The sequence below is a fragment of the Gavia stellata genome, chromosome 20, assembly GCF_030936135.1.
Source record: "Gavia stellata isolate bGavSte3 chromosome 20, bGavSte3.hap2, whole genome shotgun sequence".
Lineage (NCBI taxonomy): Eukaryota > Metazoa > Chordata > Aves > Gaviiformes > Gaviidae > Gavia > Gavia stellata.
In genome coordinates, this window is record NC_082613.1 from 11631817 (window position 1) to 11654734 (window position 22918).

The 22918-nt window shown below is 50.1% G+C and overlaps 1 protein-coding gene across 1 annotated transcript; it reads right to left on the reverse strand.

The window, feature by feature from the left end:
- Positions 1–4512: 4512 nt before the first annotated feature.
- On the reverse strand, positions 4513–22579 carry SDC4 (syndecan 4). The gene is made up of 5 exons (XM_059827422.1): positions 22499–22579; positions 8106–8247; positions 7088–7140; positions 6664–6847; positions 4513–5394 (listed from the first exon to the last, which is right to left on the reverse strand). Exons 1-5 carry the CDS (start codon positions 22577–22579, stop codon positions 5243–5245), a joined length of 612 nt encoding a protein of 203 aa, XP_059683405.1. The 3' UTR covers positions 4513–5242.
- Between the last annotated feature and the right edge of the window lie 339 nt (positions 22580–22918).

The following is a 22918-nucleotide window of genomic DNA, read 5'->3' on the forward strand; positions in this document are numbered from 1 at the left end:
GCCCGGGGCGAATGTCACGCGTGGGCCCGGGGCGCTCGGCCGCAGCGCTCTGCGAGGGCTCCCCGGCAAACGGGGCTGGCGGGCGGGCACGGGCGGGGAAACCAGGCGGGCAGCGGCAGCCCAGAGTTCGCAGCCGAAACCCAGAACAGCGGCTGCGATGCCCAAAAGTGCAAGAGCTGGTGTAAAACCCCCACCCTCCTGGGCCACGGGGTGTTTCTCGTTAGGCTGCGCGGGCAATGCTGCTCTCATCACACGGCAGCGAGCATCCCAGCCCTCCTGTTCCTCCCCGTCTGTCCGAAACACAGCCCCTCGAGGAGCCACCTTGCTAGGGGTGATGGGCTCTGCACCCCAAAGGCACCAGACCCTTGGGCAGCACCCCCTGCACCGCAGCTGGCACCCAGGAGGGCAACGGAGGAGCTGAAAGGTTTCAGCCCCAAGGAGGGGAGCACCCCTGCAGCGAAGGGTCGGCTGCACCCAGCGATAATGAGGAAGGAAGGTTTTCACCCCGCAGGCCCCGAGGACAACCTGCCCTGGCACCTACCCCAGCTCATCCGGCCAGCTAGGAGCCCAGTGACCCCCACTGGTGTCCTCCAGCCCCCGTGGGCAGGGGAGGGCTCTACCAGGACCCCCAGCCCCTGGGCTCTCCCTGTCCCCCACCTGCAGCCACAGGGAGCCCAGCTGTGCACCCCGCTCAGCACCCAAGGGGCTGGGGGATGCTTGTGGATGCTGTGTCTCTGGGGTGCAGGAATTGTCCCCTCCCACACACCACGGTCTACAGGCAGTCTGGGTGTCCTGTGAGGTGGGTGCCCTGTGCCCCTCGAGAGGTGGCGGGGGCAGGCACCACTGTCAACCAACGCTATTGCACACCATCTCTGCCACCCATTTCAGCACCTCTCTGGTACGCAGCATGGCATAGCACCCACCCCAGCACCACCGCTCACTCTGCAAAACAAGGGACCCAAACACCCGTGAACTCCACCTCAAAAGTGCCCTAGAAGCCATAAAGTCAAGGGGATCAGCAAGGTTCCACTTCATCTTCCAGCTCCTCCGCTCGTCCCCCCAAGCCCCTCCTGGCAAGGAGCCTTTGGGAAGGGCAGCTCACATCACTACCCAGGAGGGTTCTAGCTATTTTCAAGCCAGGCAAAGCAGGTCCTCAGGGTTTTGGTTTTAAATCCAGAGCAGTGCTAGGAGGAAAAACAACCCAGTAACATCTCTGGGGTCAGAGCCAAAGACCAGGAATTCACGAGGCATTAGTGCAAGTCACCCCTCAGCTAACACCGGATACAGGCAGGCTGGCCGGAGAGGGCAGAAAGGCAGATGGAGGGAACAGTGACAAATCCATCCCAGGAACCACAGCTCTGCAAGCACAGGCAGGCAGCCAGGCTTGTGCTCCAGGGATTTGCAGAGTACTCGTCCAGATTGCTTTGCAAAAACAAGGCGCTTTTACGCTGAGGGCGGTTTTGGAAAGTACACAGGACTCTTGCAACTGAGAGATGAAGCCCAGGAGAGAAAGGAAAAAAAAAAGAAAGAGACAAACATACGTTGTTCCAAGAAGCACGTCCAAGAACCTGTCACAGGCACACGAGGCACAAGAACATGAAGATCGCAGGCGTACGTCACCAATTTACTGGCAAACAGCAGTTCCCACAGAGCAAAGGTCAGCCCTGAGAGCACGTGGCTCTGCTTTACTCGGTATAGAAACAGATTCTCTGAGGATCTTCGAAAGCACACCGGTGGCGGACAAGGCAACAACAAGGAGCAGAGTATTTGCTACTCCCTCACCCCCGAGGGAGCCTGTGTACTAGTCCTAATTTGTTTCCTCCATCCCTGCTAATCCTAACCACCCCCAGTAGTTCCCACCAGGGAGAAGGGAATTAGATTTTCCTCAAGGACAATAATCCATTTAAACACAGCACTTCTCTTATGAGACTCGGCACTTTTCCCAGTGAGCAGCCCTGCTCTACGCACAGCCCGCCCTCACCACGTGCCCAGGGAGACAGCAATGGGTCCCATCCCTCCAGAGCACCAACCTGTCAGAGCAGAGGGGCTTGGAGAAGCAGCAGCTTCCTCCAGGTCTTGCTTAAGCAAAGAGCTGTTTTAGTCCAAAACAGCATGAAGTCACCTGTGGACTTGCTCCCAGAGCAGCTGAAACAGCTCTACGCCTCCTTGGAGGCCCACATCAGTTAAACAGGGTTTTCTTGAAACTTGGTTGAGCAAGACTCTCCGCATGTTTCTCTCCTATGTTTAAAGGCACACAAACATGCTGCTGTCGTCAGGGGACATGGTTTAGTGGGCATGGTGGTGTTCAGTTGATGGTTGACTTGATGATCCTAAAGGTCTTTTCCAACCTTAACCATTCTGTGACATGCACAAGCCCATCTCTACCTCCTTCTGTCCCTTCTGGCTACAACAGGACAGCCCTCTCAAAGTGCCATCACCAAACCTATCACCAGAGAAGGGATGGACTCACCTCCTGTGCCATGCTGCATCTGCTTTACTTGCCTGGAAGAGCTTTAGTAGCTCCAGAAACCTGGTGATGCTGGTCCTACAGGAGTCACTTGTGGGTCAGATAGTGAAGACAGCTCGGGAGCAGCTGACAAAAGCCCCTTTGAGCTGCAGGCCACCACCAAGCCAGATCCCAGCATGCCTCCCACTTCAGTAAACCAAGAAGTTACACAAATATGAGCTCTCTGTTATCCAGCTCCCAAAAGTAAATTCAGATCAGAAACAGTCCAAAAAGCCAATTTTAGGAAGTACCAGTTTATTTGAGGGGAAAAATAATAAAAAAAACCAAACCAGTAACAGTGGAAAATCCCCAAGAGGAATTACACAAGAGAAACTGAATACCCAGAGAAGCAGACACCGCTCCTACCTTCCTGGTGGTAGTGCTGTCCATAGGCAGTACAAGTCCTCCCTCCCCTTCCCAGCCTACAGTGACCTCTGAGCAGTTTTTAGAGCCTCCCAGAGCCTGCAGTTTCCCTGCACACACTTGTACCGGGACCAAGTGAGTGAGTCAACCTGGAGGAGGACCCTCGGGAAAAGTCCTCTCACACTGATGTCTCAATACATGGCTCCCCTGCGATCCCCACTTCGCCTGCCCAGCTCCGAGAAGCAGCTGCCACTGGCTGAAGCTGAATTTCTTTGTTCTATCGCCTCTACAAATTTGGCCTCAAGCCTACAGCAAAGCCTTGGTAAGGAGGCTTCAGGGGTCGATGAGATTTCTAAACAGCCTTCACAACCATCTGGTTTTGTGCTGCCTACCCAGTTACACAGTTTAGGGACCCACACTCAGATTTTGTGTCTTAAATCACACCAGATTCGGAGAGCTAGAGTAGGACACAACTTGCACAAAGCAGTTCTGTAATGCCTTCCTGAAACAGGCATCAGACACACACATTACCCTGCGCTCTAGGAGCACTGGGGGAGTTGGTCTAACTCTCAGTAGAGGTAGGAGCTATGTACATGGTGTATTAAGACAGACCCAGTGCCGGAGGTTCAGAGCTAGCCATCTATGAAAGCTCAGTGCTCCCAGCTGGGAGATGCCGCTGAGGCAGACTTCTAGCTACAAAAGCCAGCCTCCCGCAAGAGGCAGGTACTCGGCACAGTACCGCGGGGGACTCTGCAGCGCAGTCAGGCCCCAAAACAAAGACTTATTTTCTCCGTACTGCGAGCTTCCAACACTCGCTTCAAAGAGCAACCCCAGGACAGAGATGGGGATCTCTGCTCCAACTCAGAAGATCAAACCTGGCACATCACCGACCACAGCCTACTTCCAGACTCTGCCCGGGACACAGGGACAGAGCCCCAGGGCTCAGGCTGCTGCCAGCTGCCTTTCCTAGCACAAGCCCACTTGTGCTCTAGACAAGACACTGGACAACGAGCAGTACAAACAAGATCAAGCCTCTTGCACACAGTAAGGCTGCTGAAGAATTAACTCCAGCCTTTTTGCTCTTAATTGTATTTTTCCTCAGTAAAATATATAATATATAGCTCTATAGGACTGATTATAATATATTACAGGCTAGAAATACTCTTTTCCCTACTTCAATCATATTATGAATCCAATTTTGCATACAGATTAATCCTAGAAGTTATTGCCTTGAATTTATAATTAAAATTCACAGAATAAAGCTTAAATAGTTTTCACAGAGACTCATTATATTAGTGTTTTACATAAAAAGAATAAAAGTTACCAAATGAGAAAAGCAGCCATTTCAGAAACTATAAATAATTCTATTTAAAAAAAAAATCCTAAAAAAAAGTTATGGGAAAACTATAAATATATCTTTTACCCTCTGCAGTAGCTGCTATAGAACTAGAAGAAACCTGTAACACACTGTAGCTAGCTCTGCTTCAGTTCAGAATACGAACAACATCTCTAGAGAAATGCCTGGCCAAAGGAAACACAAAGGGATTGAAAAAATAAATCTGAGGAAATTAAAAAAGTAGATTTTTTTTATTATTATTTCAAAACAATATCTACAAACTTTGTATAAACATTAGGCTATTTTCTTTAAAAATTTGTTATAAAAAATCCTACAAGCAATCTTTAAAAAAAGATAAGAGACTGAAGGCAAGGAAAGAGTGTCATCCTAGCCAAACAAAACTGGCTGTCCTGATATCATGGACTCATGACCCTTGCCTGGGGCCGACAGGAAGAGACAGAAGTCTCCTGGGGAAGACATTCCCATAGGCCCTTTATGGCATTCAGGGATTTTGAGCCCCTATGGGCCTTTTACTCTCTGATAAGGCAACATTATCTGTAGTGTAAGAGATTCATAAATAGTTCTCCACAAAAATGCTTCACATCAACAGCCTGCTGCAAGACATCTATTAGCAAGGTTTATAAAAAAGCCATCTTCTATAGAAGCAGCCAATCTCAGCACAGCACACTGGATGCAAACACATGGTGTTTGCTTCCATACAGTCTGTTTTGTGTTTATATACCCTCTATAAAACCAAGCAGAAAATTTGGCATCTTTATTCTTTTTACACTAGGTTTGGAAAAAAATACACTGAGTTTTTTTGGGGTTGTTTTTTTTTTCAGACTCTTTGTATTTCATTGGGCCCTTGTTAGCCAAGTGGGATGGGAAGGGTCACGTAGGAAGTTTGTTTTTTTTCCCCTCAAAGTCACTTTGAAACTCAATCCAAAAAAAGCATTTGTTCAGTGTATCTCATTTGAGGGCACAGTGTTTCCATACAGTCTGTTTGTCCCTTGATGGGCACAAGGTGCTGCTGAGCTTTAAGCATAGAACTCATTTGTAGGGGCTTTCTTGTAGATCGGTTTCTTCCCAAGGTCGTAACTGCCTTCGTCCTTTTTCTTCATGCGGTAGACTAAGAGAAGGATCAGGAAGACAGCAAACAGGAGGCCCACCGCCCCTCCTGCAATGAGAGCTGGGGAGGAAGAAACAGCATGGATTAAGTCTAAACTCCTGAATAACTCCAAACCATCAGCTACATCTCACAATCTGCTTCTAGAGTACCAGCCCCCAGAACTGCCTCCAGAGCCAGTGCTGTCCATGTGTCTGTCATCATACATGCTGGCATTTTCAGTGACAGCAGATGTTATTGGAAAAGGCCAAAAATTGCTTTCAATCCAGCCATAAAATAATCACATGCTCCACATTAACCAGTTTGTGTTAATCTTCCAGTTTAGTGAAAGAAAGAAATTTTGACAAAAAGACATCCTCCCTGCATGGAGACAAACAAAAAACCCACCCAAAAAAGCCCCACCACAACCCACAAACAGTGCCAACTCCAGGAAGATGGTATAGCTCCAATTTGAATGTTTTGTTAACTACCTGTGTGAGCACACCCTGGGGACTCTGTATTTCAATTAAACAGCAACATACCACTACCACCACCACCTCCCTCCAAAAAAAACTGCCCCAACAACCAAAAACCACAAACCCACAAAAAACCCCAAGATTTTCTCTCTCCTCACACCAAGGGTGGCCAACAAGACTTCAGTGAAGTTTATCCTTTGCTGTAACACCTACTCATTGCACTAAATCAGCTGCTTTGTTAGGTGGTTTTGCAATCCACTCTTCCAGTTGCTCCTCCAACTGGGAGGATGGCTGCAGATTGGCAAGATGTGCCAAGGTTGTACTTGGACCATCACGCCAAGTGCTTGATGAAGCAAGCCTCGAAACAGATCTGTCCCACATGCTGAGGGGAAGCCAGTCACTTGGTTTTGCTCTAGACAGAGGTAGTTTCGTAACAGTTGACTAGGTGTTCAAATCCCTTAGAGGGGTGGTTTGGTTCCTGGCAAGGCTCAGAAAAGGCAGGACTTGGGCAGAGACCAGAAGGAAAACGCCTGCATTTGATACGAAAATCTATGATGTCATTTATTTATGGCTAGATACACCTCTCGTTAAGGTAGTATCTAGGTGCAGAGCAGCTGCCACATGACTTGCATGGCACTTAAGCCAACAGTCAGCTGGCAGGCTCAAAAACAAGCTGTTTACGCCAGCAAGGCAAGCAGTAGGATCTTCTGCTGTTTAAGGACTAGAAGGCAGAAGTGACCCCGCTACAGGTAGTCACAGAGGTAATGCATGTCACTCCCCTTGTCAGCAGGGAACTGCTCCACAGAGGAACAGGGCACAATAGAAGCCATTTTGATTTACAGTATTAATGATTTATCAGGACAAGGTGGAGTATTACCTGTAAGGACTTCTGTTCTTTCAAAGATGCTGCTGTTGGCTGTGCTTGCCATGGAGATCTTGTTGGACAGGTTCTCTTCGACAGGTACAGCTTTGTCTAGAATGATTTCATTGTCCACCATTGTGTTTTTCTTCTCACCTCCTATCTTTCTCTCAGTATCTCCAGGGATATAGTTGTCAGATATCTACAGAATATAGACAAACCACACCCATCAGTAAGCAGCACCCAGCCTACCTATGATTGGAAGTAGGAGGGTGTGCAGGGAGAAGAAAGTTTGCTTAGTGCATTACAAGCACACTGTTCCTGCTCATGCAGGTAGATTCATCTTGATGCCACGTCTTACAGGGGGAAGGGTATTCAGAAAGCTTCACAGACAGACCAGAGTAGTTACATGTGGCTTAAAACATGCAGAGGCAATACCTACCACAGGAGTATCCATGGTGGTCAGATACATAGCATCTTCAGAGTCTGAGTAGTCTGCAAAGGTGGGGGTGGGGGGGGTGGAAAAAAAACAATAGAAGAGGACACTAAGTTTTCCTCTAATTACATGCCATTTTTCCAGAATTCAGACACTTCCTGCAACACCAGCAACTGCAGACAAACTAGGATTCTTGTTCTCTGCTGGCTACAATTCCCTCTTATCTACTAGTACTTCCGCCATTTAACGGCTTTGATTGCACAAGACCATGAGACATACTCTTAAAACCAACACCTCCTGCATGGGAGGGGTCTTCAGCTGGATCCATTGGCCCCTGCTGCAGATTATCAGGAGTTGCCCTGCAAAGCAGGATAGCTTGCTAAAATAATGCCAGTGAAGGGCAATGTTGTCACCACCCATCCCTAAAGGATAGTTCGCCAACCCTCTAGTTACCAGATCTGCCCAAACATGTCAGGCACTGATTTCAGCACTTGTTCTTTCCCTTTTAGAGAACAAATGTTCACATAAAGGGGACACAAGCTACAGAAACTGGTTTGGGCAGGGAGCTTTGCATGTCACAGAGAGTTCACTTGAACACCAGTTAGCCCTTTACCTTGTTTGGCCTCAGCTGAGATACTAACTTTAAGCCTTTTAACACTGCCTCAACAAGATATTTTTTTTAATTATTTTTCTTTTTTTTTTTTTTTTTTTAAACTTTCTCAGAAGTTCTTTGGAGTTCAACAGGAAGGAGATCCAACCAGTGCAATGCCTTTTCACTTGTAGTAAAACAAGCTTGGCTGGACTCCATCTGTCCTCCCCGAGTGATTCAACATCATGCTACAACCACTTTCACTGTTCTCATCTGTGAGTGACTACGATTCACACGGCTTTCTCGTCTCCACCTGACACTGTAGTTCCCTCTGGAGCTCCGGTTGTGCACTCAGCCCATCACTCATGGTCTGGTGCTGGAAGAAATTTCACAGCATCAGCTGAGGGAGATCCATTTCCCCCCTTCCCCGCTTACCTCCAGACCCAGATGCCTCATCTATATCTAACCCATCAGAAGTTAAGTGAGGTCTGAATTCGTTGATGTCTTCATCATCCGGCAAGTCTCCGGAGGCAGGGTAGTCAAGCCATCGGGCATCCATGGTCTCAGTTTCTCTCACCTGTAAATGGGGACAGAGAAGTTAAGTATCTGGCAACTCCTCAGAAGCATTTTGCAAAAGGTCAGGAGTTCAGAGCCTGTGCTGGGCACATCACTTCCATCAGAAGAGCATTAAACGCTGAACTTCCTCTCCACCAAAAGCATTATCTGCATCAGCCTGGAAATAGCTGAATTCCCCTAGAACTTCTCGGAACAGAAGTGAGAGCCAGCCTGGGAGGGGAATTTCCTGAGGGCTAGAGATTCAGGAGGTTCACTTGAACCCACAGGGTGAAAATAACACAACAGGATCTTGGTCAGGAGTTTGTAGCAAAAGTATTTGGAAAAGTGATACCTTCAGTTTGTGGTAAGGGGGGGAATTTGGAAGGACTTGCTATTCCTAGAGAAAAAGCCTGGCACCTATAGGTCATTTTTTTGCATAGCACCAAAGCCTCATGCCAAGGCAATTCGTCGCTTCTTGTATTGAGAACAAACCTATTTTATCACCCAAGGGTTAAAAACTGGTCAGCCGGTTCAGCTGAATTGCAGGGCAATATAGTGTGACCTTCAAGAGCACTTGCTATCAATAATGACTTGCCTGAAGGAAGAGCTTCCCCTGCCTCACCACTTAAAACACACGTAAACAAACAAGTCTGTAAAATGAAGTCCACTGGCCAGATGAGTGCAGTTACAGACACACATTAGCAAAACGGCAGGCGAGCCTCCCAGAGAATCAGCTGTTTGGCCACAGTGGCAATTTAAACAGCAGAGCTCATTTGCATTTGGACCTTCAAGGAGCCACAAGCCCAAACCTCTTGCCCTCACCAAGGTTATGCAACTTCCACAGAACTATTTCTCCTCGCCCCATGGCCCTGGGGCCAGCCCTGTGTGAGGGTACCGCAGGTATGAGCTCCTGGGTTGCTCAACACCAGCCCACAGATTCCAGCAGCTCCAGATGCTTCCACAGCCATGAAGTCATCGCTGTGGTGGGGGACTCAAACCCTTCCCCTACAGCGAGAAGCACAATGCAGATGGATGGGTCCCATAGCTAGGGGCTAAATTGTCAACATTTTTTCATGCTGTCCGCACAGAAAGACTGGGAACGTGCTCCCTGGGTGTCTCCTAGAACTTGGGCTTAAGTCCTGAAGGTTTAACTACCCAGGAGAGCATTTTTATGTGCACTCCACAGTCCTGCACACCCGAGGGCTCTTCCTAATGTACAGGTTTACCACGAGCTACAGCCTGACAGGGAGTAAAGAGCAGAGACTCATGGGGACAGTTAGAGCTGGGTGACACCACCCAAGCCCCAGCACTTGCTGCTTCATCAGGGCAGCAGTGAGACCCTGAGCAGCTGGGATCAGCCTTCCTGCTCTCCCAGCCAGGTGTGGCCCATCCTACAGCCCAGCTGTGACACTGACTGAGGCATTACATCCGCTATCGATCTCACAAGCAAAGGCCAACCATCAGCCACAAGCTATGTGTCAGCTTCCTCTGCCCACAGCCCCAGCCCTGCTTCCAGCCCAGAGCTCCCTGTCCATTAACATACTGGTTTTGCCACAAACAAGGCCTTGTGGTCAGGACAAGATGTTTCTCATTTTGCATAAGGAGCAGTGGCTACTAGATGTGCTTTTCATTAGCTTACTGAGGCATCTTTGGTTTCCCCAGCAACTCTGCTAGAGGATAACCAAATGAACAGCCTAGAGGGCATGAAGTGCTGAGGCCAGCTCTCCTTCTAGACCCCCCTGTCTCTGCTTTGCCTGAGCCTGGCACTAGGTGATGGGAAAGGGGCTGCGGAGGAAGGCCAGCTGGGAAGAAGTCCCTCCCGGCCTGGAACCAGGCATTCCTAATGTTATGGATCACTTGCTCCAAGGCAAATTCATTTCAAGATATGTGAAACCCAGCCAACACCAGACCTGCAACAGAAACTGCTGCCGGCACGCAGTAGCTGTTCCCATGAGAGCTTCTGGCCATTTCATCAAGAGGCAGGAAGAGCCCAACTCCTGTCTGCCGGAGCTAGGGCAGTGGGGCTGGGGAGCACGTTTGCTACAGATCCGTGTAACCCGGCTGTCACACCAGGGCAGACCAATGTTGGCAAGAGCGCTGTGCCAAGCCGCACCCCTGTGCCAGCTCACGCCGTACTTTGTTATGAATCACAGCCAGCTAACGAGGGCGGCTCAAGAAAACCCGCGTTTAGGCCACTGAGCAGCTGGACAGCAGGCTGGCCTTATCAGATCAGCCCAGCCGTGAGCAAAGTGGTGGCAGACAGCCACAGTGATTAGTACATACTGTGGAACGCACCAGGTTTGGCTATCGGAAAACCCTATTTAAATCAGGACAGACAATGTTTACAAGCCAGAGGACATAACAAGGAAATTACTGACTCACAAGCATAAATAAGATTATATGGGAGCGTTCCCTGAACTCACTCTTCATCATCCTCTTGAGCAAGGACAGAGAAGTTCCTGGAAGCCACGAGAACTTCTCAAACCGTACGGAAAACTTTTCTTGTGGGCTGTGAAGCTCATTTTACAAATTCATCTGCCAGGGAAGTTAGAGGGCTGCTCGGCATCTCTGTACTTGTCTTCCAGGTTTCGAGACACGCTCTCCTAGGGACCAGGTTCCTCCTGGGAGCTGGGGCATGGGCAGCCCGGGAAGAGTTAACACCAGAGTGCTGTGCTCACAGGGCAGGTCTGGAGCAGGCACATTCCTCGCATACACACCTGCAAAAGGGCACAGAGCACTTTCACAGACTTAAAAAGCAAGGGTTTTGGGCTTCCCAAGTGCCACATAAAGAGCTCTCTGGAGAACTGCTTAAAAAAGTGCATCCCTTTCCAAGAGGATTCAGTCCTCCCTACAGCTCCACTACCAGGTGAAGAGGCACCACGGAAGGTGCCTGCGCTTCCTCTCAGCTGGCAGGCTGCAGCCAAGAGGAAAAAGCTAGAAGACTGCCGCAGGACGATGGTCAGCCCTTGCCAAGTTGTCTCTGGCCACATTCAGCTTAACACCTTCTGCAACTGCCAGCTGGAGAAGGGCACCGGCACTGCTCGGAGTCTGCTTTCCACCACCTGTTGTCCCAGTGCTGGAGCCGGGCCAGGGACTTGCTGGGAGAGTCGGACTGGGAGACTGCACAGCCCCACCTCACCCCAGCAGCTGAAGTCGAGCCCTACTATTAATATGCTCCTCTCTAGGAGGGGTCTGTACAGAAATCAACCTTTTCTGCAGAGGTCTAGTTCCAGAATTTCTTCCTTATGTTAAGCAGCTTTTATCCCCATTAAGCACCAAGGGGGATTAACCAACATGCTGGGGAGCACAAGCTTTTCCTGCCTGCCAGTGGCAAAAAATAAAGAGTTTATTCCCTGCCCAACAACCAGCACATCAGGCATGTGAACTATGAGCATCATTCCTGGAAAAGCTGGGCACAGAGGTCTCAAGTTTGAGACCGAGACAGGCTGCGCTACTGGATGAAGCCAGACACTGTTTGCTCAGTTCAGTGCACAGGAATTGCATGCCTGGCACCCCAAGCAGGGGCTTGCAGCCCTGCTGTGCTCCATCCCTAGCCCACCCCACTCCATTTCATACTCCCGGGGCCTTCACTTACAGCCCCAGCATACCACCAGCCTCTTCTCAAAGCAAGAGCCTCTAGCAAGAACCTCTATTTATTGAAGCAGCAAGCAAAGTTTCTGTCCGATATGTGAATTTCCCTAGCTGCTGGCTAGTTCTGGGAAATAAACCTAGGCAGCTCGCCTGCCCCAGCCCACATGTCCTCACCACAGCCTTTGCAAACCTTTTCAAAAAAACCCGAATTATGTTTTGGGGCAGAGACAAAGTTTTCCAGACATGGAATTGGCTTTTACAGCTGGCCCTTGTCTCTGATCAAACACACTGGAGTTCAGTAAAAGCCTCTTTGAAGGGTTACAGCCAGCAAGCTGCAAAGGGAGTCAGACCTGCAAGAGACTCAGGCATCCGAAGTGCAGGGAGCTCTTTATCAAGTTTATAACTTTGGTGTGGAGACCCAGCGCTCGGTCCTGTGTCTCCCTCCCCAGCACTGTGTACACAAGCCTAGGAGTAAACAGGATCAAGGTGAAAGTCAACCTTTCCCAGACAAAAGCACATGGAGCTGGGCCAGCCTGGGAGGTGGCAGAAGAGGGGGCAGAGGTGCAGACCTGTTAACTCTTTGTTACCTGCAGGGACAGATAAATGCAAGCGGCTCCTGGGGCTTTTGTCAGGGGCTCTATACTGTCCCTTAGGAACAGTTGTATGGATCACCTCACAAGCAGTATTACACAAAACATCTTTCCCAGACCTGTGCTGCCAAGGGCAGATGTCACCTTACACCACCACAATGCACATCTCGACCAACTTAACAAGAAAGGGCTCCTGGACAACATGAGCAGCTGCCTGCATGGCCCAGCCTTGGAGCCTGGTTATTAAGATATCGTTCTCACAAAGCCCCCTGGCCCTCGTGCTGTTCTGCATCATGAACCAAAGAGCACTGAATCCAATGGGGCCTTTCCAGTGCAAGGATGCAAAGTTCCATAAGCCACCAAGCCTAAGAGAGGGGATTTCCATACAGTTCACTTCCACCGAGCTCTTGCAGGAGCACACAATCGAGGAAGGTTTTAAAGCTCACACAAAGCATGCAAAGGAGCAGGGGTTAGGAGCTGAGCTCACTCCCTTGAAGCACGCCAGCCCCCCAAAACCACGAAAGCAGAGGAGCCACACAGTGCTGAAAATGGGGTGGCTCAGATCACTGCCAGTCAGCCAAATAGAGCTGACCTCCAAGGGAGGGAGGCATACAGCAAAGTAACAGGCAAAGACAGCTCCATCTTCCCATCTTAATAAGCATTAAAAAGTAAAGTTACTAGAAGCAACATGAGCTTCTGGCAGAGGCAGCTCCTGCCAGACTAGTAAGGGAAGGGTCTGTATTTCCCCCCAAACTACCCTTTACTCCCTTCCCCTCCCTCCATGCTCCAGCTCTGTGTAGGGGAAAAAAATAAAAAGAAAACACGCAAAAGTCACTTTTGTCCTGAGAGCAAAGCAAATATCAGTATTTCAATCTAGGTCACACCTAACTCCTTCAACACATCAGCCACAGTAAAAAAAAATCCACTTGTGCTAACTCCTTGTGCTCATGCTTGGGGGGCACCATTTTACCCCTCTCTCTCGTTCCTGGTCAGTCTGTCCCACGTAATTCACAGCACACACAGCCCGCACTGGCCTCTGTGCCAAGGGACAGAAGTTAAACAGCTCCCATCCAGGCACATGTACGTGTTTAGTTGCATGACAGGCTCACCCTGAGGCTTCCAGACATGGTTAAATACTACTGTGCTTTTGCTCAACACTTTTCAAGCAGTCATAGGGCAGGACCAGAGGCAGAGTGGCTTTGGGCAAAGCCAGCCTTGCCCATCTCCTCTCCAACAGCCACTGTACAGGTGCACTACCATCACAGTGAGCTGCAAAGGTAAATCTGTAACACTTCTGAGGACTAAGGGGGAAATCAGAGACGGAAAGATAGACCAGGGCTTGCAGGCCACTCCTGGCTGGCAGCAGCGGATAGCACTGCATCTCCAGTGCCCCAGGACCAGTTATTGATAAGAGGCACGAAGGGATAGCATGCAGAAAGGAAAAAAATGTTGTTTTTTTTTTTGAACTATGCTCAGTAATACAGGCAGTAAGCAGAGTCTTGCTTAATAAGACAGAGCAAGAGCAACATGCAGGCTGACAAACCGTTCAGCTGGTAAAAGGGCCACTCATTCAAGGTGACTAAGAGAAGCATCCCCAGTCCCTGTCCAACCAGGTATCTGTCTCCCTGCAGCCACATAACCCGTCCTGTGTGCTCAGACTTGGCAGCCCACGTGCTACATGGGGCAGGCGCAGTAAGGCACGTCCAGCACTAACACAGCCCCAGCCTGGGTCACTCCCCCACTTGCCCCTGCTCCCCCTGTGATTCTTTAAGCTGTGTCACCACCACAAGCAGCTCTCCTGGGGGCTCACGCGGCAGCGGAGGCATAATCCCCGTGACAATTACACCGTAATCCCGGGCTCTGGAGAGCTGTCACGGGTGCCTCCTCTGCAGCAGGGATGAATCCTCCAGGGCTCTGCTTGCTGAAAATAGGCTTCCCTGCACTTACAAAGTCAAACCTCAGCTACCTTTTAACTCACGTGCATTCGCTTGCACACAGCCTGCTCTCTTCAGACCACACCACACGTACATGCCTTTCAGGCCATGCCGTAGAAGCAAGCAGGAGGAAGACAGGGAGATTACAAAGGAATGAATTCTTGTTTCACTGCTCTTGCCTGATTATCAACCAAGAGCAAAGCCATAAAGATTGAGTCCTTTGCCAGACAGGCGCACGTTGGGATCTGTTTACTGCAATGGTGGCAAAATAGCTGCTCTAAATACTCAATGCCCAGCTCCAGCGACCTGCAGAGACGGAGGGAGAGAAGGAGATGACTGCTTCCCCCTCTCCAGCCAGACAGATAAAGCTCAACAGGCAGTTGCAGATGGCTGTGTGTCAATCACTTGCCCTCAAGCAAATAAAGATAAGGTTCAGAGGAAAACTGCAGGAGGGGAAAGCAGGAGCTCTCATGTGACTCAGGAGGAAACAACTGCCGCAGAGACATTTTGCGCCCCTGAAAGGTTCTCCAGGTCATGGGCAGTGATACACACCTAGTTCATAAAGAGATTATATTTTTATGGTATTTACAAACCTGATGATAGGTTTTTCATACACTTCACTGCCCAGGGCTCAGTTCAGAAATTGTAGTAATCTATTCACGGTTAAAAAAGGAATTCAGTTTTTCTGGCTCACGACTCAACTCTGTGTTGCCCTACTCTATACCAGGAGGCTCTGACTGCATCCTTGTCCGCGGAAGAAAAAAAAGGATATCAAGGCCCCAGCAAAGCAGCTTTTCCATCAAGGATGATTTGTCATGCTAATACTTCAGGCTTGGGATATTTTAGATATCCTATTTCCCCCTCACGATGGGGAGAGGCCTGCCCTCACTGCCCTTTCCTAGAATACAGCTACACCCCAATATTTCCTCGGACACACGCACAAGCAGAATTTCCACTTGGCAAGAAACACGACATGCATTTTTAGGATCCCTATGGTCCCTCATGCCAGAGTGTTAGCAAAATTAAATCAGGCAGACACCCAACTTCAAAGGGTGCCTTTCTTAGCTGGCTCACCATACAGCTAATCTCAGCTTATTTGTACAGTCAAGATGCCTAACGCTGCACCTTACAAATGTTTCCCCTCCCACAATCCATTTTAAGCTAGTCAGAAGTAGTAGCCCAAAGATTTAGGCTTAGACCAGGCAGTTCAGCTCAGCCAGCACAGTTACATTGTTTAGAGTTTTGCTCTGCTGGCAAAGCTACCACAAAAAATTATAGCAGAGGAAGTTATCACCACTAAAGCACTTGAGACAGAGTATCCGTGCCACTCCACTATCAGGCTATACCCCTGTAAGCATTTATACAAACAAACATTTCAACAGCAGGGATTTTCCTACAGCAGCAGAGGCTGGGGTTTTGGTGTGTGGGTTTTTTTTTTTTTGGTTTGTTTTTTAACAGAGACATTCCCAACTTGTGCAGAGGTTGCTTTGGCTTGCATCCAGAAAGCAGACACAGCATGTGCTATTGGGGACAACGCAACTGTACTTTGGGAAACTGGCACTCCCAGGAGCATTTTCCTCTCTTGGAGAGCTCTGGACTCCCAGCCAGGCTTCCTCCCCTCTCTGAGCTGGGGGTGAGCAACGGGCAGCAGTTTTCCAGCACTCCCTGACCTATGCACCCTCACTGACACAGCCAGGAGCAGAGGGACCCAGCTCTTGTTTTAGTCACTCCTCCCCTGGCTCTGCAAAGCCTATGCTCGGCTGGACTAGCAAGTCATTTAGTAACCAACGCACAGGACCAGCTCCTCATACTCAGCCTCAGGAAATTTAGAATTAGCGCCAAGAACAGCCCGCACATAAACAGTCTCCTGCAAGATCCTGGCTCCACAGGCTGCTCCACTGCACACTGTGGATTTGCAATAAATATTTATCGTGCTGGGGAACAGAGTCTTCCAAGCAAAAGCTCCTGACATCAGTAAGGACTATATTTCCATTTGGGGGAGAGACTGCTAGAAGCTTCTCTGTTTTTAAAGAGGGACATTAGCCCACAGAAGAAGCTTCTGCCACCCTCCTAGCACCACGCTGGCCAGGATCCACCCCTCCATCTATGAGTCCCACTCCTCTTCAGGCCATCACAGCAGCACCCCCATCACATCAGGCACCTTCCAGCCACCCCACCTTATGCCCTGAGATTTCTGGCTACTGTGCCATGCAGGCCATTTCCGTACAAGTCCAAGGCAGGTGCTTTTACAGTCATTAATGCACATTAGCACTTCTTTTTATTGCTATAGTTTGACTGTAATGGCAGCTGAAGGGCAGGAGGCAGGGTTAGCCTCGCAGCAAGGTAAACGAATACAAAGCAACGTGGCCTTGCCCCAAGTTTCACAGCAGACAGCACCACAGTTTTAGTTGAACTGTGGTGGAGACACCTTTTCCCCTTCAGCAGCTAAGGCAGAGCAACATCAGAAGAGAGAAGAAATCCTTCCCATGGCAGGCTTTGCTTTCCCTGACAGAACGCAATTTGTTTAAGCAAGAAGAAACCTTGTTTTTGCTTGACATGACTAGCTGCTTGGGTAACAGTGCTACGGGTCTCCCAGTCTCCTTCCCGCCCCAAGGAGTGTCTCTCTGAGATTTTAATTAACTGCTTTGATTTTTAAGTTATCCCAATAATTTGTCTAACAACAGCCTCTTGGCATTTCATAGCAGAGTCTCAGCCTCAAAGGATTTAAGGATAAAACTGACAAGCGTGCATATTTCCAGCAGAAGGAAGACTTTTACAAGAAGTGTATTTTTGAAGTCAGCCCGCCTTCATAAATTGAGAGGGACTCAGCTACATCTTGTGTGTTTTCCCCTCCTACGCTGACATTTTCTCCAGATTCAGAATTAAGTATTTAACCCCCTCTTTTGAGACTTTCTGCTCTTTTAGCTCGCTTTGACCGCTCTCAGTCATTTCAGATGCTGCTGCTTTCCTCTCTCCCCCATGCAACTCATTTCCAACTGTATCTGTCTGAAAACGCAGCAACCACAGAGCTGCCAGAGCAAGTTAGTGGCTGCTCAAGACAAGGCCATTTTCTGATCTGCCTTTGCCAACACCAACTCAGCTACTGGCAGAAGTCATATGTCAGAGCCCTATAGCTCTTTGCCCACCATATAGCCACAACGCACGGCAGATTAGACAAGAGGCAGCAGTGAAGGCACTCGGCGTCGAGGGCAGGACAGGCCATCTGCAAGCAGCACTAGTTTTGCTTGTCACCCCTTTTCTTCCCCCATAAGAAGAGACCCACCTCTGTGCTGCAGCACCTCGGAAGTCTGAGTCATTGCTTTGAGTAAGGGGCCTGGGCCCTTACTCAGAGGGTGACAGCAGAGTCTCCGGGAGCTGCGAGGCCGAGCAAGTGCCAGAAACCCTGAGTCAGAGCATGACTGCTGCGAGTCAGGGCTGACGGCCATACGCAGCAGAGCTGGTCAGAGGCAGCAGCATTTACTGGACAATCATTCAGGCACATGCTTAAAGACAAAAAAAAAGTCTGAACTAATCTAGAAGTACAGCCCTAACAGCTCATTAACATAGGATATTTTATAGCCCCTTGGAGCAGTAGCTTATTACAAGTTAAACGCTTTAACTAGGCTTAGGCTGCCCTGTCTATTCAGAACCACCAAGCCCAGCCCCATCCCAAGAGTCTCATTCTAGTGCAAATCATTTGAATCCTTAATCTAAAGCATTTGCATTCCACCTAGTCTCAAACAGACAGCCACACATGCTCCGCAACAGCAGCCCAGAGGTCAGGTGTGCACAAGGTTTGTCCCCACCGGTTTTGTGGTGCTTCAACTACATTAGCTTCTAGTTTGAGGCTGCAAAAGCAGCACAACCCTGCTGTTGTTACAGGGTATAAAGGAACAAGCTGTACTGAGTGGAGTGGGAGAATGCAGCTGCAAAGATCTAAGAGCAGGCTGAAGAGGATAAACGTTAACTCAAGAGCAAGGAAGTGTTCTGAAAGATGGACACTCCATTTTGTCTAGCTGAAGTGATAGGTGGGGAGTTCTGCGGGATCAGAGAGCCACAGTAACTTAATCAGGTAATCTTACGAGTCAACTTGAGTCACTTACATTGCAGACCATAGAACCACACTTACCATGCTTCCCTTGTTGGTACAGTCACTACCACCGAATTTTAAAAAAAGAACAGTTGGTTTTAAAGACAAAGCCCATCAATCCATGCATTTGAGGAAGAACAACTTAACACACACAAAATGCAACACAACCTGGTGTTAATTTACAGGCAGCCAAGTGGATTCAAGCAGCCAGCACATTTTCAACAGAGTATTTACCAGCACCAGGAGTCGGAGGGAAGGGAAAAGTAGCTGCAGGGGTTGTGCTAAGTCTGAATGCCAAGCAGCCAGCCAGGTTCCCTCCTCTCCATCATCACTCCGAAAGTCACATTAGCAGCTTCCAGCTTTGTGGTGGAAGTGGGACATAAGTGTATCAAGAAGGCAGCAAGCCACCCCAGGAAAACCGTGGCAAGGTCCCATTAGGCTCCACTTTAGGCATTTTGAGAAGAGCAGCGAATGGCCTCCCCACTCCAACCATTCAGACAGCTCAAAGCAATAGTAAAGCCATTAACAGAGGCTTAGATGGGAGGAGAGAGGGGAAGACACATAGGAAAAAAACATTTTCACGGTTGTTGGACTGAATATAGGCCTTTGCAGGACTTAGAAGTGCCAAAGCCTTGGGAGACAACAGCAGGAGGGACAGGAAAAACAGCAATCACGTTGGCTAACAGCCTCAACTTCCTAGAGTGAATGAGTCTAGTATTGCGAGTCTGAAAAGCACCAAGTTTAGCCCCAATTTGCCTCTTGTATAAGCTGTTTGGAAAACTCTTGAACCACAAGAAAGTGCTCTCAAGCATGGGAGCTGGCAGGCACTTAGGACAGATGAAAACTGGGCAGCACTGCTGTTTCCCTGACTGTGCCCCAAGCACCGCGGGGGGTGACTGCTCCCACCCGCCTGGGTGACTGCACATCTCGTATGGACAAGGTGCTGGGCTGCAGAGGGACCCTGCACCCCCAAACTCCCACCCCATGAGTTGTGCATGCAGTTTGACAAGGTATGAGGTGCTGGAGAGGCTATTTCTTTCTGCACGTTACAGGCATTTCATCCTGACAGTCAGCTCTAGGTTCGGCTACCAGAAGTCATGGGCTCCTTCCATTCAGGACTAAGGGACACCAGCTTAGTCACTGTAATTTGCCTGCTCTGTGTTTTAGGGAGTCTGAAACAAAGCAAGGATTTGGTCTACATGTTCAGCTGCTCTGTGAGCTTGCCAAGTCAGAAGGTAAAATAAAGTAAAACGTGCAGATAGCAATGTCTTGATTTGATTGGGAGGGACAGATGAGAAACTGGGCAAAGAGCAGAAAGAACAGGCCTCGGGGATCAATGGCAGCAGGACAAGCCAAACCGGTTTTAACATTAATAATGCTGCACTACTTTCCAAACACAGCTATCATCAACAAGACACCAGCTTTGCCAATCAGGAGGCCTCCAAGCATGATTGCTTTAAACCAGCAAACAGAGCCCAAAAACAGCACAAAGCCTCCCCCCTCTCCCTGAGCAATCCTCTGCCAGCAGCTTCTGGGTTGGATTTCTGCTTGTCTACGCTGCTGGGGACACACAAACACGATGTGGTGCTGCATAGAGGCTTTTTCTGCTTACTTGAAGGCAAAGCAACAAGCTTGCAGCCCATTAGCTCAGGGCACTCAGAGCCCTCTTGAGCTCAAACACAGGAGCAGCCCAGGCCTGCAGCAGGCAGACACGGCTGCTGCAGAGGAATACCCCTTGCTTCCCTCCTGTGCTGCCAGGGGCACTTCTAGATGCTGAAAGCACAGGGGGAGCTCAAGGATGCTACTCTGCCCAAGCAAGGCAGACCTCAAGTCCTTCACCCACTCCACTGATCCCATGTCTCGGCCGCACTGGTTGCTTTCTGCCCACCCCCAGCTGCAGGCCCCTGAAGCATCTTCTGGCAGGATCCCCATCCTCACACAGCACAAGCGGAGGGGAGCACGCTGCCCACACAGCCTTTGCTTTCTAAAGCACTTGACCAGAGAGGGCTGGGGACCACCGGGAGACATCAGGCTTCAGCTCCAACTTCCCCCCACCCCACGGGAACAAGACAGTGTTCTCACACAAAGCTGCTGGGCTGTTGTAACACAACCCACCCACAGCCTTAGCACCAACGTCACACTTCGGCACTTCAGTAATATTCCCCACCCTCTTACACATCCAAGATTGCTTCACATGGAGAAATCCCATCTACACCAGAAAGCCATGCAAGGGGAAAAGAGCCAAGGCATTTTTGTTTGTACAGGCTTGGGGAAATACTCAAGCACCGAATCACTCTCAAAAGCCATGCTCTTACATAAGCACAAGAAATACAATCCCCGTCTTGTTAAGAAACGGCTACCTGTCTTCACCCTGCCTGCACAGAACTAAGAGCCACATGCTGTGCAGCCCTGCACGTTTTAGCAGTGCTATTTAAAAAAATAAATAAAATATGGGAGGAGCAGCAGCAGAACTCTCTCAAACAGTGTGTCATCCTTGTCTCCTCCCCAGCAGCCTGTAACCCAAACAACTTGTTTGGATAAGGCTTTATAGTAGGCCAGTGTTACTTTTCAAGCATAAACTCCATCTTAGGTAGCTTAAAAGATATGGACAAATACTCCGTACAAGTTCTATATAAGGATTTACAGAACACATCTGTGCAAAATTTGTTGTCTTTGCAGAAATCTGATGCTTGCAGACGACTCCATTCCCCAGGGACACCAAGTTGCATTTCATACCAAACATGGTCAATGCAACTTCCAGATGCTGTCTGCCCCAAAGGTTTTGCCCTACTAGTTTGGGCCAGTTCTCAAACAGCAATTCACATGCTTAATAGCAGGGATAAAGACACCAGATTAAAGTGGATTTGGGCTGATTGGTCTTAGCAGAGAGTAGCTGACAATTACTACAGATGCTCTCTGTGGGAGTTTCTTACTCTACAACCAGCAACCCCCAACCCTGTGTCCCTATTAGAGAGCTACTGAGCAGCAGAGCCTTATCAGTTCTGATCTGCCCACCCAGCCTTCAGTCCAGAACAAAGCAATGTGCATGATTAAACCTAGTTTTGAGAACCCCTGATCTGCAGTTACCTTAATCTCAGCAGCTCTTTCAGACTAGCAGAGGAATCTGCCCTGACTGCACTATCAGCAAGATGGACACACACAAAAACAAACAAACAGCAGGGAAGGCGGAATCCCAAAATCTCTGCTTCACCACGAAGATTCCACATGTGCCCAGCTTGAAGCATCCAAACTGTTTCACCTCAATATATATTTAAGAGATTCTTAAACCCTCCACGGCAATGCATCATTTTTCAGTCCCATGTGGAAGTGAGGAAGGTTTGATACGCACAGAAAAATACCAGGTACTGGCACAACCAAACTCTGGTAAGACTGGAAAGCCTACCGAGGGCTGTAATGCATCACACATATCTAACCCATCACACCTTCACAACAAAAGAAGGATTAAAGGACTTAAGTCCACGACCAGCAGTCAGAAATCAAAGCTGTAATGCAGAACAGTTAATTTCTGCCATGAACCCTTGTACCCTGTACTGCTCCAATTCCACCGGGCCTGATTACAGAAGAGCAAGACGAGGCTCACCAGTGCACAGGGGGAGAAAGGGAGACGTGAGGAGCGGCACAACCGCCGGGGCAGGCAGCAACAGGGCAAGAGGTCTACACCGGGCACGCCGGGCCAGGGCAACGCTGCTTTGGCATCAAACAGAGGAAGCAGCACGCAGGCCGGGAAGGAGGCAGGGGAACCGGAGGAGGGAATGGGAACTGCCCTATTGCTATTAACCCCTTTTGCCGCCGCCTTCCCCGGGAAAGGGCAAATGGCTGGGGGCAGAGGGGCACCGGGGGAGCACCCACTGGGGCAGCGGGCCCGGGCAGCGGTGGCATTAGCTCTCGGTCTGCTGGCGAGCGGGACCTGCCGCAAGCGCGTCCCCGGCCGAGAGCCGTGCCGAGATCCAGAGCCCGGCGCAGCACGCAGCGCCGGGAGCACCCTCCCCTACCGGGGCGCGCAGGTGGGGGAGACCCCCTCCCCTCCCCCGGCCCAGCAGGACTCACCGACTCGGCGGCAGCGGCTTGCAGGAGGAGGCCGAGCAGCAGGGTGGCGCGGAGCACCGGCGGGACGCGGGGCAGCGGCATGGCTGGGCACGGCAGAGCTCAACGGAGTGCTGCCGGAGCGGGCTCTAACCGGCCCCCGCCGCCGCCGCGGCACTTATAGGGACGGCGCAGCCTCCCCCCCCACCCCCCAGGGGCGGAGCGCCGCTGCCGCCCGCCCCGCCGGGAATACCCGCGGCCCCCGCCCCGCATCCCCGGCACGGCGGCGGGGTGCCGAGGGGTCTGCTAGCTGCCCCGCACCGGCACGGGCATCCCCGGCCGGGGGGCGCCGGTCTCGCCGCGGGAGCCCGGGCGGCTCGGCTGGCGGGGGAGGGCGGCCGGCACAGGGACCTGGGGACACTGCCAGGCTGATTTCCGAAGCAC

What these genes read in the sequence shown, in the direction of transcription:
- SDC4 (XM_059827422.1), bottom strand. Translation starts at nt 22,579, where the DNA reads ATGCCGCTGCCCCGCGTCCCGCCGGTGCTCCGCGCCACCCTGCTGCTC. An exon ending in AAGCCGCTGCCGCCGAGTCG is followed by an intron (nt 8,248 to 22,498) that starts GTGAGTCCTGCT and finishes CCCCATTTACAG; the next exon opens with GTGAGAGAAACTGAGACCAT. An exon ending in CCACCATGGATACTCCTGTG is followed by an intron (nt 6,848 to 7,087) that starts GTAGGTATTGCC and finishes TATATTCTGTAG; the next exon opens with ATATCTGACAACTATATCCC.